At 43.3% G+C, this 13,145-nt stretch overlaps 1 protein-coding gene across 3 annotated transcripts in view; it reads right to left on the reverse strand.

The window, feature by feature from the left end:
- Window positions 1-221: 221 nt before the first annotated feature.
- Window positions 222-13,145, reverse strand: part of pex3 (peroxisomal biogenesis factor 3) — a 55,065-nt gene continuing 42,141 nt past the window's right edge. For all 3 annotated transcript variants that reach the window (XM_072580294.1, XM_072580296.1, XM_072580293.1), the window contains exons 6-12: window positions 10,548-10,614; window positions 9,168-9,222; window positions 7,695-7,863; window positions 7,350-7,420; window positions 6,142-6,264; window positions 2,152-2,248; window positions 222-790 (exon numbers count right to left, since the gene is read on the reverse strand). In XM_072580294.1, the coding sequence (XP_072436395.1) occupies window positions 704-790; window positions 2,152-2,248; window positions 6,142-6,264; window positions 7,350-7,420; window positions 7,695-7,863; window positions 9,168-9,222; window positions 10,548-10,614 (669 nt within the window). In that variant the 3' untranslated portion in view covers window positions 222-703. The remainder of the gene's footprint in view (window positions 791-2,151; window positions 2,249-6,141; window positions 6,265-7,349; window positions 7,421-7,694; window positions 7,864-9,167; window positions 9,223-10,547; window positions 10,615-13,145) is intronic.

The following is a 13,145-nucleotide window of genomic DNA, read 5'->3' on the forward strand; positions in this document are numbered from 1 at the left end:
CCCATTCCATCCTGGCTAACGTTTCACTGCTTTCTCAAGTATCCTAGTAAATCGCTCAGCTAACGCAAACTGTTCTACAAAAGTTCACCACAAACTACTAGGATGGACAATAGATACTGGCTTTACCAGCAACATCCACAACAATAAGTTTCATAAAATATTTAGTACGCTTTATTCCCTGAACACGTTACCACCTCCATTTTTGTAATGATACGACTTGATCAACAAAATGGCCTTATTGTTTATTGTTTTAATACTATATACTACTAAAACAAGGAAGTTTGTGGGCAAAGAAATCAAACTATTAACATTACGGAAAGAGATGCCAGCTGGCAACATATATTACTGTTCACATAATTAGTTAGAATCTGAGCTGGAATCTCCTGCAGTAAAAATATTTACCCACACTACCTGAAGAATCCTGTATCCAGATGCACACATTATAATCTACAATACAATGATACAAATAACAGTATGATACAAAATAGTTACAGGCAGATTAATGTAATCATGTCTGTAAAGATTCAGAGACAGTTAAAGTCACATAGCCACGAGTGACAGGGTGGCAAATACAGGCAATGGCACCTCCATCACAAGATCGTTGCAGGACTGAGAGGAAGCACTTCATGCCATCTTGGGAAATGGGGGGGGATGAGATCGGTCTGGAGTGCCCCTCATTGAGCTGAGAATTACTGGCTGAGGGTCACTTCTCAAGTTGCTGAGGAGGGGAGCTGAATGCTTCGTAGACATTGGCAGCAAAGTCCTTCACCTGGTCCATCAGCAGCAGGTCCTGTGAGCAGCAATTCCAGCAGTCAGCAACAACATGCATTTATACAGCAACCCTCACCCACCCACCACCTGTTAAAATGGGAGAGAGCTCCCATAACCTTTCAAAGAGGAACAAATCAGATGTATGTGGAGGCCAGGCCAGAGGAGCGATTAGGGGGCAGGAGCCAAAACCTGGGTCAAAACAATGAGCTTTAAACGGTCAGAGGAATGGAGAGAATTTCACTCAGTAGGTCCAAGGAAGCTAAGGCACATTCTGTAAGATCAAAAGGTGGGGGTGCACAGGGGAAAATGTTAAGAGGTCAGACCTTAAAGAGGAGAAACTCCATGAAGGAAGTGTATATGATGCTTGAAGAGTTTAGATTAGATTCCCTACAGTGTGGAAACAGAACCTTCGGCCCAACAAGTCCACACTGACCCATTTCCCTCTAACTAATGCACCTAACACTATGGGCAATTTAGTGTGGCCACTTCACCTGACCTACACATCGTTGGAGTGAGAGAGGAAACCCATGCAGACACGGGGAGAACGTGCAAACTCCACACAATGGCACCCGAGGCTGGAATTGAACCTGGGACCCTGGTGCTGTGAGGTAGCAGTGCTAACCACTGAGCCACTGTTTGTTCAGGTTGGGAGGAGATGAAGCCACGGAGTTTAAAATGCCAAAACTTAAGGATTTTAAATTGGAGGTGTGAGTGAATGGAGAGCTAACAGAGAGAAGGGGAGATAGTCTCTGGGTGGAGGCAGCTCGTGCTTTGCTTCCACTGAATAAGCATCAAGTACATGCTGCACCTTCACCCTCTGGTTTGCTCCTGGTTTTCTTACACTCATGTATGTAGATGCTGACACTGCACAGAGCCGGTCAGCACCAGAGCTTTAACAGTGAATACCATAGAATGGATCCAATGCTGTGCATTAGACAAAATTTGCTCCAAAGAGGGGCTGTTATACATTGGTGGGAAATAGAAGAGGTCAACCTTCTGATAGTACCAAAACAGCAAGACTTTTAAAACTGATGTCACAATGTAGGATGAGACAGGCAGTGGAAGGTATGACCCAGCTGAAGAGAGTAAGACATGGAATAAGCTGAGAAATAAGGTGTTAGGTGAAGGGGTAAACGTAGGGGAATGGGTCTGGGTGAGTTGCTCTTCGGAGGGTCAGTGTGGATTTGTTGGGCCGAAGGGCCTGTTTCCACACTAAGTAATCCAATCTATTGTTTTAAGTGATGCCAAGATTGTTATCTGTGGATTGTAGGAGACAGTTTTTGTGATGCAGGAAGTAGTGAATTAGACATGCATGTCAACAGGGACTTACTTATAACACAGGGAGCAGAGGAACTGTACTCACAAAACACTAACACTCACCTGAACAAAATGGCTGGATGTCTCGCTGCAGGTCGAATGTATCTGCCCATTTATAATCGGGATGATTTTAGCGAGGGGAAGTCTAATGTTGGACAAGCTGCCAAGGGAGAAAAAAGGATGAACATGAAACGAGAGGAAATTGGTTGTTGGTGATACTGAGTCCCACAATGGATCTTGGTGCATACTAAATGTAGGAGGTGCAAGTGATGAATTCACAGTTCTGTCTCCTGCCCCTTCTAATTGCTTCCAAGAATACAACCAAATAAGCACAGAATCCAATCAGCACAATCATGACTACTAATATTCAAATAACCAACTGCTCCTTTACAATCAAGTTACAGTAGCCCTGGGAGATCTGGAGGTATTAATAATTGCAAACAATATAATCACAAACCCAAATATAACAAGCGGACAGCTGAGTAAGGGTCGAGATAGAGTAGTTCTTTGAGTGTTGGATCACAGGTAGACAGAGTCATTAAGGCGGCGTTTAACTCGCTTGCCTTCATTGCTCAGATATCAAGTACAGGAGTAGGGACATCACATTGAGGTGGTACAGGACATTGGTGAAGCCACTTTTGGAGTACTGTGTATATTTTCTTTTAAAACACAGAGTGGTTCGTGTGTAGAATGGACTTCCAGAGAAAGTGGTGGATTGAGTATAGCTACAACGTTTAAAAGACATTTGGATACATACACGAATAGGAAATGCTTGTTAGGATATGGGCCAAGCACAGGAAGATGGAACTAGTTTAGTTTCAGAACATGGTTGGCATGAACTAGTTAGACCAACCTGTTTCCATGATTCTATATTATACATGTTTATCACACTATAGCTACTTGTACACAGAAACTTTGGCCTGACTTTATCATAGAAAAGGAAGTTGTTCTCAACCTCTAGAGACTATTGGTTTAGCTTCAGCTGCTGAACACTCTCTAGTCTTGGGCACCATACTTTCCCAAGCCTGTGAAGGCTTTGGAGAAGGGCAGAGGAGCTCTACAAGAATGGTGCCAGGGCTGCAGAACTTCAGTTCCTGAAAGAAGTTGGTATCATCCTCCTTGGCACAAGAATAATGTGTTAAAAACTGAGGTCTCTTAACATAGCAAATAAGGAGAGGCTATTTCCATACCAGGAAGATCAGTAATCAGAAGATTCTAGCGCTAATCTAAAAGTCACACATCTTATAAGGAGATAAAGAGGAAGCATTTCTCTCCAGGGATAATGAATCTGTGATGGAAGTTGGTAGTGTAGTGATAATGTCACCGGTTTAGTAATGCAGCAGCCCAGCATAATATGATAGAGGTTGTGGGCTCAAGTCCCAACATGGCTGCACCTAGAATTTAAAAATGAAGAAATTATCTTGAGGGGCACATGGCTGAGTGGTTAGCACTGCTTTCTCACAGCACCAGAGACCCAGGTTCGATCCCAGCCTCGGGGTGACTGTCTGTGTGGAGTTTGCACATTCTCCCTGTGTCTGCGTGGGTTTCCTCTGGGCGCTCCAGTTTCCTCTCACAATCCAAGATGTGCAGGTTAGGTGGATTGGCCATGCTAAATTACCCATAGTGTTCAGGAATGTGCATTTGCCAGGATAATGGGGTGGGGGAATAGGTTTTGGGTGGGTTGCTCTTCAGAGGGTTGGTGTGGACGTGTTGGGCCGAAGGGCCTGTTTCCACACTGTTGGGATTCTGTGATGATTCTTTGTACCGCAGAGGGTTGTCAAGGCTGACTGTTAATTATATTCAATGTTGAGATAGATGGACTTTCAAATCAGGGAGGGAATCATGGGTTATGGGGACACGCAGGGAAGTGGAGTTGAGGATGATCAACCATGATCTCATTGAATGGCACAGCAGACTCACTGGGCTGAATGGCCTATTTCTGCTCCTTATGGTCAGAACCCAATGGTGTAGTAAAATAAATCCCACTCTATTACAGGGATGTGCTGGATGGGAAGAGACTAACCTTAACTCTGACAAAAACCAGCCCGATCTGGCTAGTAACATATACTCTGCCTTTTACACCTCTCAGTTTCTACTCACTGCTACTCCTAGTCCCAATGCCATAATCTAATCTGTAATAAAAACAGAAAATGCTGGAAATATTCAGCATGCCAGGGGGCAGCTGTGGACAGATTTTAAAAACAGCAGTAATGTTTCAAACAGAGATGCCTACTGACCTGCTGAGTATTTGCAGTAGTTTCGGACTTCATTTCAGATTTCCATCATCTACAGTATTTTGCTTTTGCATAAGAATACCTTTTAATTTTATCAATATTAGCTACTCCCCCTCCTAACTATCTGTTCCATATGTGCATTATTATAGAGTCATACAGCATGGAAACACATCCTTCGGTCCAATTCGTCGGTCCTGAGTTTCCCAAACTAAAATTAGTCCCACTTTCCTGCGATTGGCTCATATCCCTCTAAATCTTTCCTATTCATGTACAACCAAAAATGTCTTTTAAATGTCGTAACTATACCTACATCTACCATATCCTCTGGCAGCTCATTCCACACATGAACCACCTTCTGTGTGAGAAAGTTGCCCCTCAGGTCCCTTTTATGCCTTTCCCCTCTCACCTTAAACCTATGCTCGCTATTTTTGGGATCCTTTACCCTGGGAAAAAGCCTTGGTTATCCACCTTACCTATACACCTCATGGTTTTATCAATGCCTACAAGTTCACCCACAATCTCCTACGCTCCAATGAAAAATGTCCCAGCCTACTCAGTCTTTCCTTATAACTCAAACCCTCCTTTTCAGACAACATCCTGGTAAATCCTTTCTGAATCCTCTTAGATTTAATAATAGCCTTCCAAAGCAGGCTGACCAGAACTGCACACAGTAGTCCAGAAGAGACCCACACTGTACAAGCCTAACATGATGTCCCAACTCCGATATGCAGAAGGTCTGAGCAATGTAGGCAAGTGTGCTAAATACCTCCTTAACCACCTGGTCTACGTGGAACTTAAATTTCAATTAACTATCCACCTGAACCCTTTGCTCTCTGCCATACAACACTACCCAGGGCACTACCATTAATTGTAGAAGCCACGTCCTTGTTTCTTTTACCAAAATGCGATACCTCACATAATCCAAATTAAACTGATGTTACCATCATTTTTGGAATCTGCGTTTTTAAAGCAGAAACATTTGAAATTTGGTCGGTTGTGTAGCGTTTTGTTTTGAAAAGATCAAGAAAATGAAACAGTGACCTACATACATCATATCCAAGAAGGAATGTGATCAAGTCGAGTATCTAGAGGATGGAATGATGAAATATTTGTGCTGCTGAGTCACTGACACAAAAAGAGAAAACAGACCAACAGCCATTAGTTTCACTCTTGACTTCATCAAAGAAGATTCAGGAGTTCAGTTAAGGGATTGGTTTCCTCCCAGCAGGGGAATCAGGCTTTTAAGTTCAGAATAACACTTTCTCTCTCACTGAAAGGCTTTAGTTTGTGAAATTTTCAAGCTGAGTGTTTGTATAGAGGTTTCTTTTGAGTTGTCAGAATTGAAAAGTGATTTAGACCAGCACAGGAGAAGGGGGAAACAAAAGTCACAAAGCTGTATCAGCAGTGGCAGAAAGAAAAACGGGCAGTTAGCTAAGTAAGAAAATAAAACAAGAAGAAAAAAAAAGTTGTAGGAGGAGTGACATTTCTCTGGGATTGAAAAACTGTAAAAGGATATTGCTGGGAAAAAGGTTGATACTTTGTTTTGTTTTACGATCTTTCAAAACTGTCTTGTACATAGAGCTTTGTGTTGTTTTTTCCTTTTGTGCAAAATACTTTTGATGTATATTTGCAGCCTGAGGTAAATATGTGATTAATAACCATAATAACTAACCAACTGTAAAACATGTTATGATCTATCAAGCCAGATTTCATTCTGGATGAGATTGTGCAGTTTTAGCATCAGACGGGATCATTCCAATAGCCATATTTGTTACCTCTTGAATGGTGGCTGATGTTGCAAAGGGGGGGATGCACTGACCTGTTGACCTTTCCATTTTGCGTCAGTTCTTCTTCTGTTGGCTTGAAAAATTCTGCCATGTTGTCGAGCAGTCGGCTAAATCCCCGATTCAAGCAGGAATTTAAAACCGTGTTGAAGTCCGGACTGTAACATTTACACAAAGTAGTGGCTAGTTAGACAAGCGAATTTTGCTTCAGTTTAAGTCAGTTTGTTAACAACACACAGATGAACAACTGCATTCAGACAAGGTCACTGATCCCTGCTCAACTTAGAATGAGCCAATGGGGGTGGACACCAACTCAGTTACTTCCGAGGCAGTAATTCAACTGAATATCCCAGCTTTCCGCTTTCAACGGGAACATAGTTTGATCTGAATAAAACAAAACAGAAAAACTGCGGATTCTGTAAAGCAGAAAGAGCAACAGAAATCGCTGGTAAAGCTCAGCAGGTCTGGCACCATATCTGAACAGAAACCAGAGTTAACGCTTTGGGTCCAGGTTCTGAGGAAGGGTCACTGGACCAGAAACATTAACTTGATTTTTCTCTTTGCAAACGCTGCCAGAATCACTGAACTTTTCCAACACATTTCTGCTGTGGTTTGATCTGAAAATAGTTTGGTTGAAAAGGGAAAAATTGAAAAGCAAGCTGTTAGCATACACTCAAGAATGGGTTAAATTATTAAAACTATTATAAGCGGGTTAGGGCCATTCATTTACAAATTAAGGGGATCACTGTTTAGCCATGCTGCCACTCTGACTCCTTTAGGCAGGCTCAACTACGACTTTGGGCTGTGAATCAAATAATCAGTCTCTAGGTGGGAGCTCGAGCACAGCAGGTCAGTGTGATTCTGGTTACATAACCCAACACAGTTCAATGTGCTGCCAGTCATGTTCCTGCATTACGCAATTAGCTTACATTAGGAAATGCACAGATCCCCCTTTGTTGCTCTTGACACTGGAGGTCAGGCACTGACTTATGATGCCAGTGCGGTACCACTCCCACTCAGAATTCCCAAATGTAGCCTAAAGGAGGGTAAACAAAAACATGGCATTCTTCCTGACCAGCACCAGGCAATCCAACAGTCTCTAATGACTGGGAGTATCACTGGGAGTATCATTTCTATGCTGGTCCTATCTCTATCCCAGTCTAATGGAGAGGCATCAACAGCTAAAAAACACAATGTCAAAAGGGAATTGAATTTGGCTTCCTCAGCAATTCTTCATACAGACCTTTCCAGCATATCTCTGGTTTCATTTAGCAGCTTCAATGTGGTTACATCTTTCTCTGTCAAACCGCAGGCCTGTGGGAAAAAATAAATACAGAAATTTCAGAGACAAATCTTAGAATGGACTTTGCAACTCAGTCAGTGAGGGTTAGTTATTCACCAACCATTTGGGAGGTTCTGTTGAAAGTAATGAGGTGGTCTTGGACCTCGTTCAATTAATACGCAAACAACCAATCTGCAGAAGACATTTTGTGCACACGGCCTGGTGCCTCAAACATGTCATCCCAAACAAACACACAGAATGCTGGAGAAACTCAGCAGGTCTGACAGTGCCAGGTGACAGACATACCTGGGAGGCTAAGGTGCTCTCTTCATTGGGAATTAAATACGAACACAGTGGGGACTTGCTGGTGTCGGCCTCTCGCTGACCAGACTGACTGTGGTGCTCCACCAGCTGTCGAATCTCACCCAGATACCGTTCCAGCTCCTGCAGTGACACACATTGCTTCAGCGACACACTGTGCAGGCAAATAAACAGGACATTAGCAATTGAGCAGAGCCACATGCACAACGTATTGATCAGATCACAAAAAAAAACTACATGGACGCACATAGCTCAGATTTACAAAGGTCGTTACAGAACGGAAAGAGGTGTTTATGCTCCACACTGGGTATCAAGGGCTACTGTACTGTCAGAGATGTTACTTTTGGATGAGAAGTTATTCCAACTCCTTGTCTATCCTCTCAGATGCATGTACAAGATTCCGAGGATCTTTTTCCTGGTTCCTGAATTGTGAACCAAAGAGTCAGTCTCATAGTCCCAGGGAGTGTTGCTGAACAAAGAGACCTTGGAGTGCAGGTTCATAGCTCCTTGAAACTGGAGTCAAGGTAGATAGGATAGTGAAGGCGGCGTTTAGTATACTTTCCCTTATTGGTCAGAGCATTGAGTACAGGAGTTGGGAGGTCATGTTGCGGCTGTACATGACATTGATTAGGCCACTGTTGGAATATTGCGTGCAATTCTGGTCTCCTTCCTGTCAGAAAGATGTTGTGAAACCTGAAAGGGTTCAGAAAAGGTTTACAAGGATGTTGCCAGGATTGGAGGATTTGATCTGTAGGGAGAGGCTGAACAGGCTAGGGCTGTTTTCCCTGGAGTGTTGGAGGCTGAGGGGTGACCTTCTAGAGGTTTACAAAATTGAGGGGCATGGATAGGGTAAATAGACAAAGTCTTTTCCCTGGGGTCAGGGAGTCCAGAACTAGAGGGCATAGGTTTAGAGTGAGAGGGGAAAGATATAAAAGAGACCTAAGGGGCAACATTTTCACACAGAGGGTGGTATGTGTATGGAATGAGCTGCCAGAGGAAGTGGTGGAGGCTGGTACAATTACAACATTTAAGAGGCATTTGGATGGGTATATGAATAGGAAGGGTTTGGAGGGATATGGGCCGGGTGCTGGCAGGTGGCACTAGATTGGGTTAGGATATCTGGTCGGCATGGACGGGTTGGACCGAAAGGTCTGTTTCCATGCTGTACATCTCTATGACTAAGTTAGAGCTTGAGTTTTACCGTTAATCACACCATTACCTGTCCAGACACAGATTAACTGGTCACTTCCACAATGTTGAGAGTGGGAACTTGATGTAAAATACTGGCTATATTTCCTACACTACAACCATCAATACTCATGATTGGCTGCAAAACCCTCAAGATATCCTGATGTTGTGCCAAGTACTTTATAAATACAAGTTCGGGCTTTCAGGTCTTTTTGAAATCCAGGACAAAGCAGAACCTGTGACCTATCTCATCCCTACCCAACAGCTTACCTTCCAATCACAGTCTGCACAGCTTTCTTCACCACTGTAATTAGTTCACTCAAACCTAAATACAAGAACAGATACAGATAGTGTTAGAAGCTCAGGTATCAGTGTTTTGTTTACAACTCTCCCAAGCAGGGGCCAGGGAGAGGCTTTCCTTGCTGGTCATGGGGACTGCTGCTCACATGGAAATGGTGGGCCATGGCTATGCTTCTGTTCAGCTTTCCACACGGAGCCACTTTAACGTCAAATCTCCCGGATGTTCCCCTGGAACCCTACCTCCTCTCTGCAGGGTTCAAACAGACTAATTCTTTCCTTTAGTGGGAGAGTCTAGAACTAAGGGTGACGGTTTTAAAGTAAGGGGTTGCTTGTTTAAATCAGTATAGATGACATACATAAATGCACAGGCACATAAAGAGGAATCACAATGGTGGGGTTACCTCCTGTGCAACCCCAATAAAGATTCCACCAACACCACCACCCTCTGTTATACAACCCCTGTTATACAAGGTTGCAAGGTGGAGAACTTTAGTAAGAACTATGCATTATGTGCTATAAACTTGAAATAATGGTGATTTTTAAAAAAAAAATCACAACCTATAACATTGCTAACATGTTGAGACTCAGCATTATGGAATGGTTTCAATATACAATGAGACCATTCAACCAGTCATGTCTACACCACCCTCTACAGGAAGCACATAGCTAGTCCCATGCTCTCCCCACCTTTTACCCATGGACCAAATAATGTGGTTCTAGAAACACGGGTAGACCACACCAGGAAAGGACAGAGGCAGCACAGTGGCTCAGTGGTTAGCACTGCTGCCTCACAGCAGCAGGTACCCAGGTTTGACTCCAGCTTTGGGTGACTATTGATGTGCTGTTTGCACATTCTCCCCCACTGTCTGTGTGGGTTTTATTCGGGTGCTCTGGTTTCCTCCCACAGTCCAAAGATGTGCAGGTTAGGTGAATTGGCCAAGCTACATTGACCATTGTGTTTAGGGATGTGTAGGTTAGATGCATTAGTCAGGGGATAAATGTAGAAATAATAGGGTAGGGAACGGAGTCTGGGTAGGTTGCTCTTCGGAGGGTCAGTGTGGACTTGCTGGGCTGAAGGGCCTGTTTCCACATTGTAGTGATTCTGTCGAAGATTTCCTTCCCTGAAGGACATTAGTGATCCAGCTTTCATTTGATGAAGTCACTGATGCAGCTACCATCCTTTTAACTTCAGGTTTTAACAAACTTTTAATTAAATTTAAATTTCTCAAATACAGTAATGGATTACACACTCAATAGTCCAGGTCTCCAGGAACATAACCACGGCACTACTGTGACCCTATTTATTCCCGAAATAAGTTGGCACAGGATGAACCCAGCAAGCCTGCTTACCATCTCCAAGGAGGTGTTGTATACTCGACAGGTACTGTTGCTGTACCTCAGGAGGAGCTAAAGGGGCCTGTGATACAAGCACAATTCAAAGTGAGTGACACAGTAATAATTGCCAACACCATACCACATCAGAAAGAACACCCCTTTACAATGTTAAACCACTTTATTACATCTTACAACAATAAAAACAAACAAACAAACATATTTATGTGCTAGAACTCACTCCCTAGCTGTTGACTTTGTCACGCTCCCTGACAAAAGTATGACATTTGGCCAGAATGGTTCAACAGGGAGGCAAGCTGCTGACTTCATATCCATGCCATCACCAAGGCAACCCACATGCAATAACCTCTCTTTACATAGCACCTTAAACAAAATGAAGCCTCCCAAGTTGCAGCACAGGATCAATGTAAAACAAACTATGACACCAGGCACATGGAGAGATACTAGGTCAAAGTGATCAAAAATTCTATGAAAGGATCAGATTGCAGGATTGTCTTAAAGGAACAAAATGGGGGGGGGGGGGGGGGTTGTTGAGAAGTATTGGGAGGTAATTCCTGAGATAAGGACCAAGGTTACAGAGGCATGGCTGACAATGGTGAAACACTTACATTCAGGGATGTTCTCAAAAGGTCAGAATTTGAAGCATAAGCTATTTCAGAGGGCTATGGAAGTGTGGGAGATAGGGAGGCCGGAAGGAATTTTAAGGGAAGAATGAGAATTTTAAACATCAAGGTATTGCCTGACCAGGAGCCAACACAAGTCAGCGAGCACAGCAGTGACAGAAAAGGTGCAAGTCAAGAGGAGGGCCGCAGAATTCTGGATGACCTCAAGTTTACAGAGGGTGCGTCGTGGGAAACAAAGTGAAGTGTGTTGGAATACTTGAGTCTACAGTAATAAAGGCCTGAACCAAGGAGAAAAAGTGCAGAAAACTGCAACACAAAGGAACCTTGGGGTACTTGTGCACAAAACACAGGAAGCTAGCACATAGGTGCTGTAGATAATCAGGAAGGCTAATAGAAAGCTGGCCTTTATTTCAAAGGGGTGTCGCTCGACAGTAGGGAAGACAGTAGGGAACTGCATTTGTACAAGGTGCTGGTGAGACCACATCTGGAGTACTGTGAACAGTTTTGGTCCCCTTATTTAAGGTAAGACATTTCATCAGAGGCATATCAGAGAAGGTTCTCTAGGATGATCCCTGGAATGGAGGGATTACCTTATGAGCAAAGGTTCAACAGCTTGGGACTCTACACATTAGAATTTATTAGAAAAAAAAGGAGAGATGTGATCTCTGTGAAACATTTCGGATTCTTAAAGGACTTCACAGGGTAAATGCTCTGGACTATTACTCTTCATGGGCGAGTCAAGGACGAGAGGGCATAATCTCAGAATAAAGGGACACCAATTTGCGACTGAGATGAAAAGGAATTTCTTCTCTCAGAGGGTTGAGTGTCTTTGGAACTCCTCGCTGAGGGGACAGAGTCCTTGTGTATATTTAAGGCTGAAATAGATACATTCTTAAATCAGTAAGGGGCTCAAGGGTTATGGGGAAAGGCCAAGAAAATGGACATAAGAAATGTCAGATCAGTGATGATTCTATTGAACGGTGAAGCAGGGGCTGAACAAGCCAATCCTGTTCTTATTTCTTATAGCCTAACAGGTTTCAGTAGTAGGTGAGCTGAGGCAGTGGTGAGGTTGGGCTGATTTTTCAAAGGTGGCAACAGACAGTCTCTATGATGGCTGGAATAGATTAGGAGCTCAGCTGAGGATCAAATGTAGCAACAAGATTCCAAAACAGGAGAGAGATAGAGTGAGTAGCTCGGGAATGGAAGTTTGGAAGAGTAACCCAAAAACAGCTGATGACATTTCTGCTGATCGAATTCTGGATAGCAGGTTGGCAGTCTGATAATTTAGGAGACAGGATGGTCTGCAGATGCTGGAGATCAGAGTTGAGAGTGCGTTGCTGGAAAAGCACAGATCAGGATTCCTGATGAAGGGCTCCGGCCCGAAACATTAATTTTCCTGCTTCTCGGATGCGGCCTGAGCTGCTGTGCTTTTTCAGCAACACACACTCAAGTCTGATGATTTAATTTAATGGGAAGGACCTGTGCAGAAAATAACTCATCCACTATCCCTGCTAGGAATGTTAATAATAATTGTTTGATGATTTAACGGTACCCAGAAAAACACTTGTTCACTGGGTTTGGACAAAATAAAAGGGAAGAGGCCATTGCAACTGTCGTCATACTCAATCCTGCTATGAGGTAACACTGGAGACCAGGATATATGTCTGTAAGCATTGAGTGGATTGTGCTGTACAAACCAATTCATTACAGTAATGCCAACTTGCTTCAAGTAAACTTAATCATTTTGCAAGTACATTGGCTGCTGTTGCTTGTGAAGGGGTAAATGTCTTCACAGTGAGCACTCCTGTTGGTCAGAACACTACAGAAAACCCTTGTTTGTCCTGACCAGCAAGATTCCATTAAAAGGCAGAAGGTGTTAGAAATACTCTGCTAGTCAGGTGACAGCAGCTCAGAGAGAAACAGAATTCTTGTTTCTGGCAGATCATTGGCATGAAATGTTAACTGTTTCTCT

Source organism: Chiloscyllium punctatum, chromosome 11 (assembly GCF_047496795.1).
Source record: "Chiloscyllium punctatum isolate Juve2018m chromosome 11, sChiPun1.3, whole genome shotgun sequence".
Classification (NCBI taxonomy): Eukaryota; Metazoa; Chordata; class Chondrichthyes; order Orectolobiformes; family Hemiscylliidae; genus Chiloscyllium; species Chiloscyllium punctatum.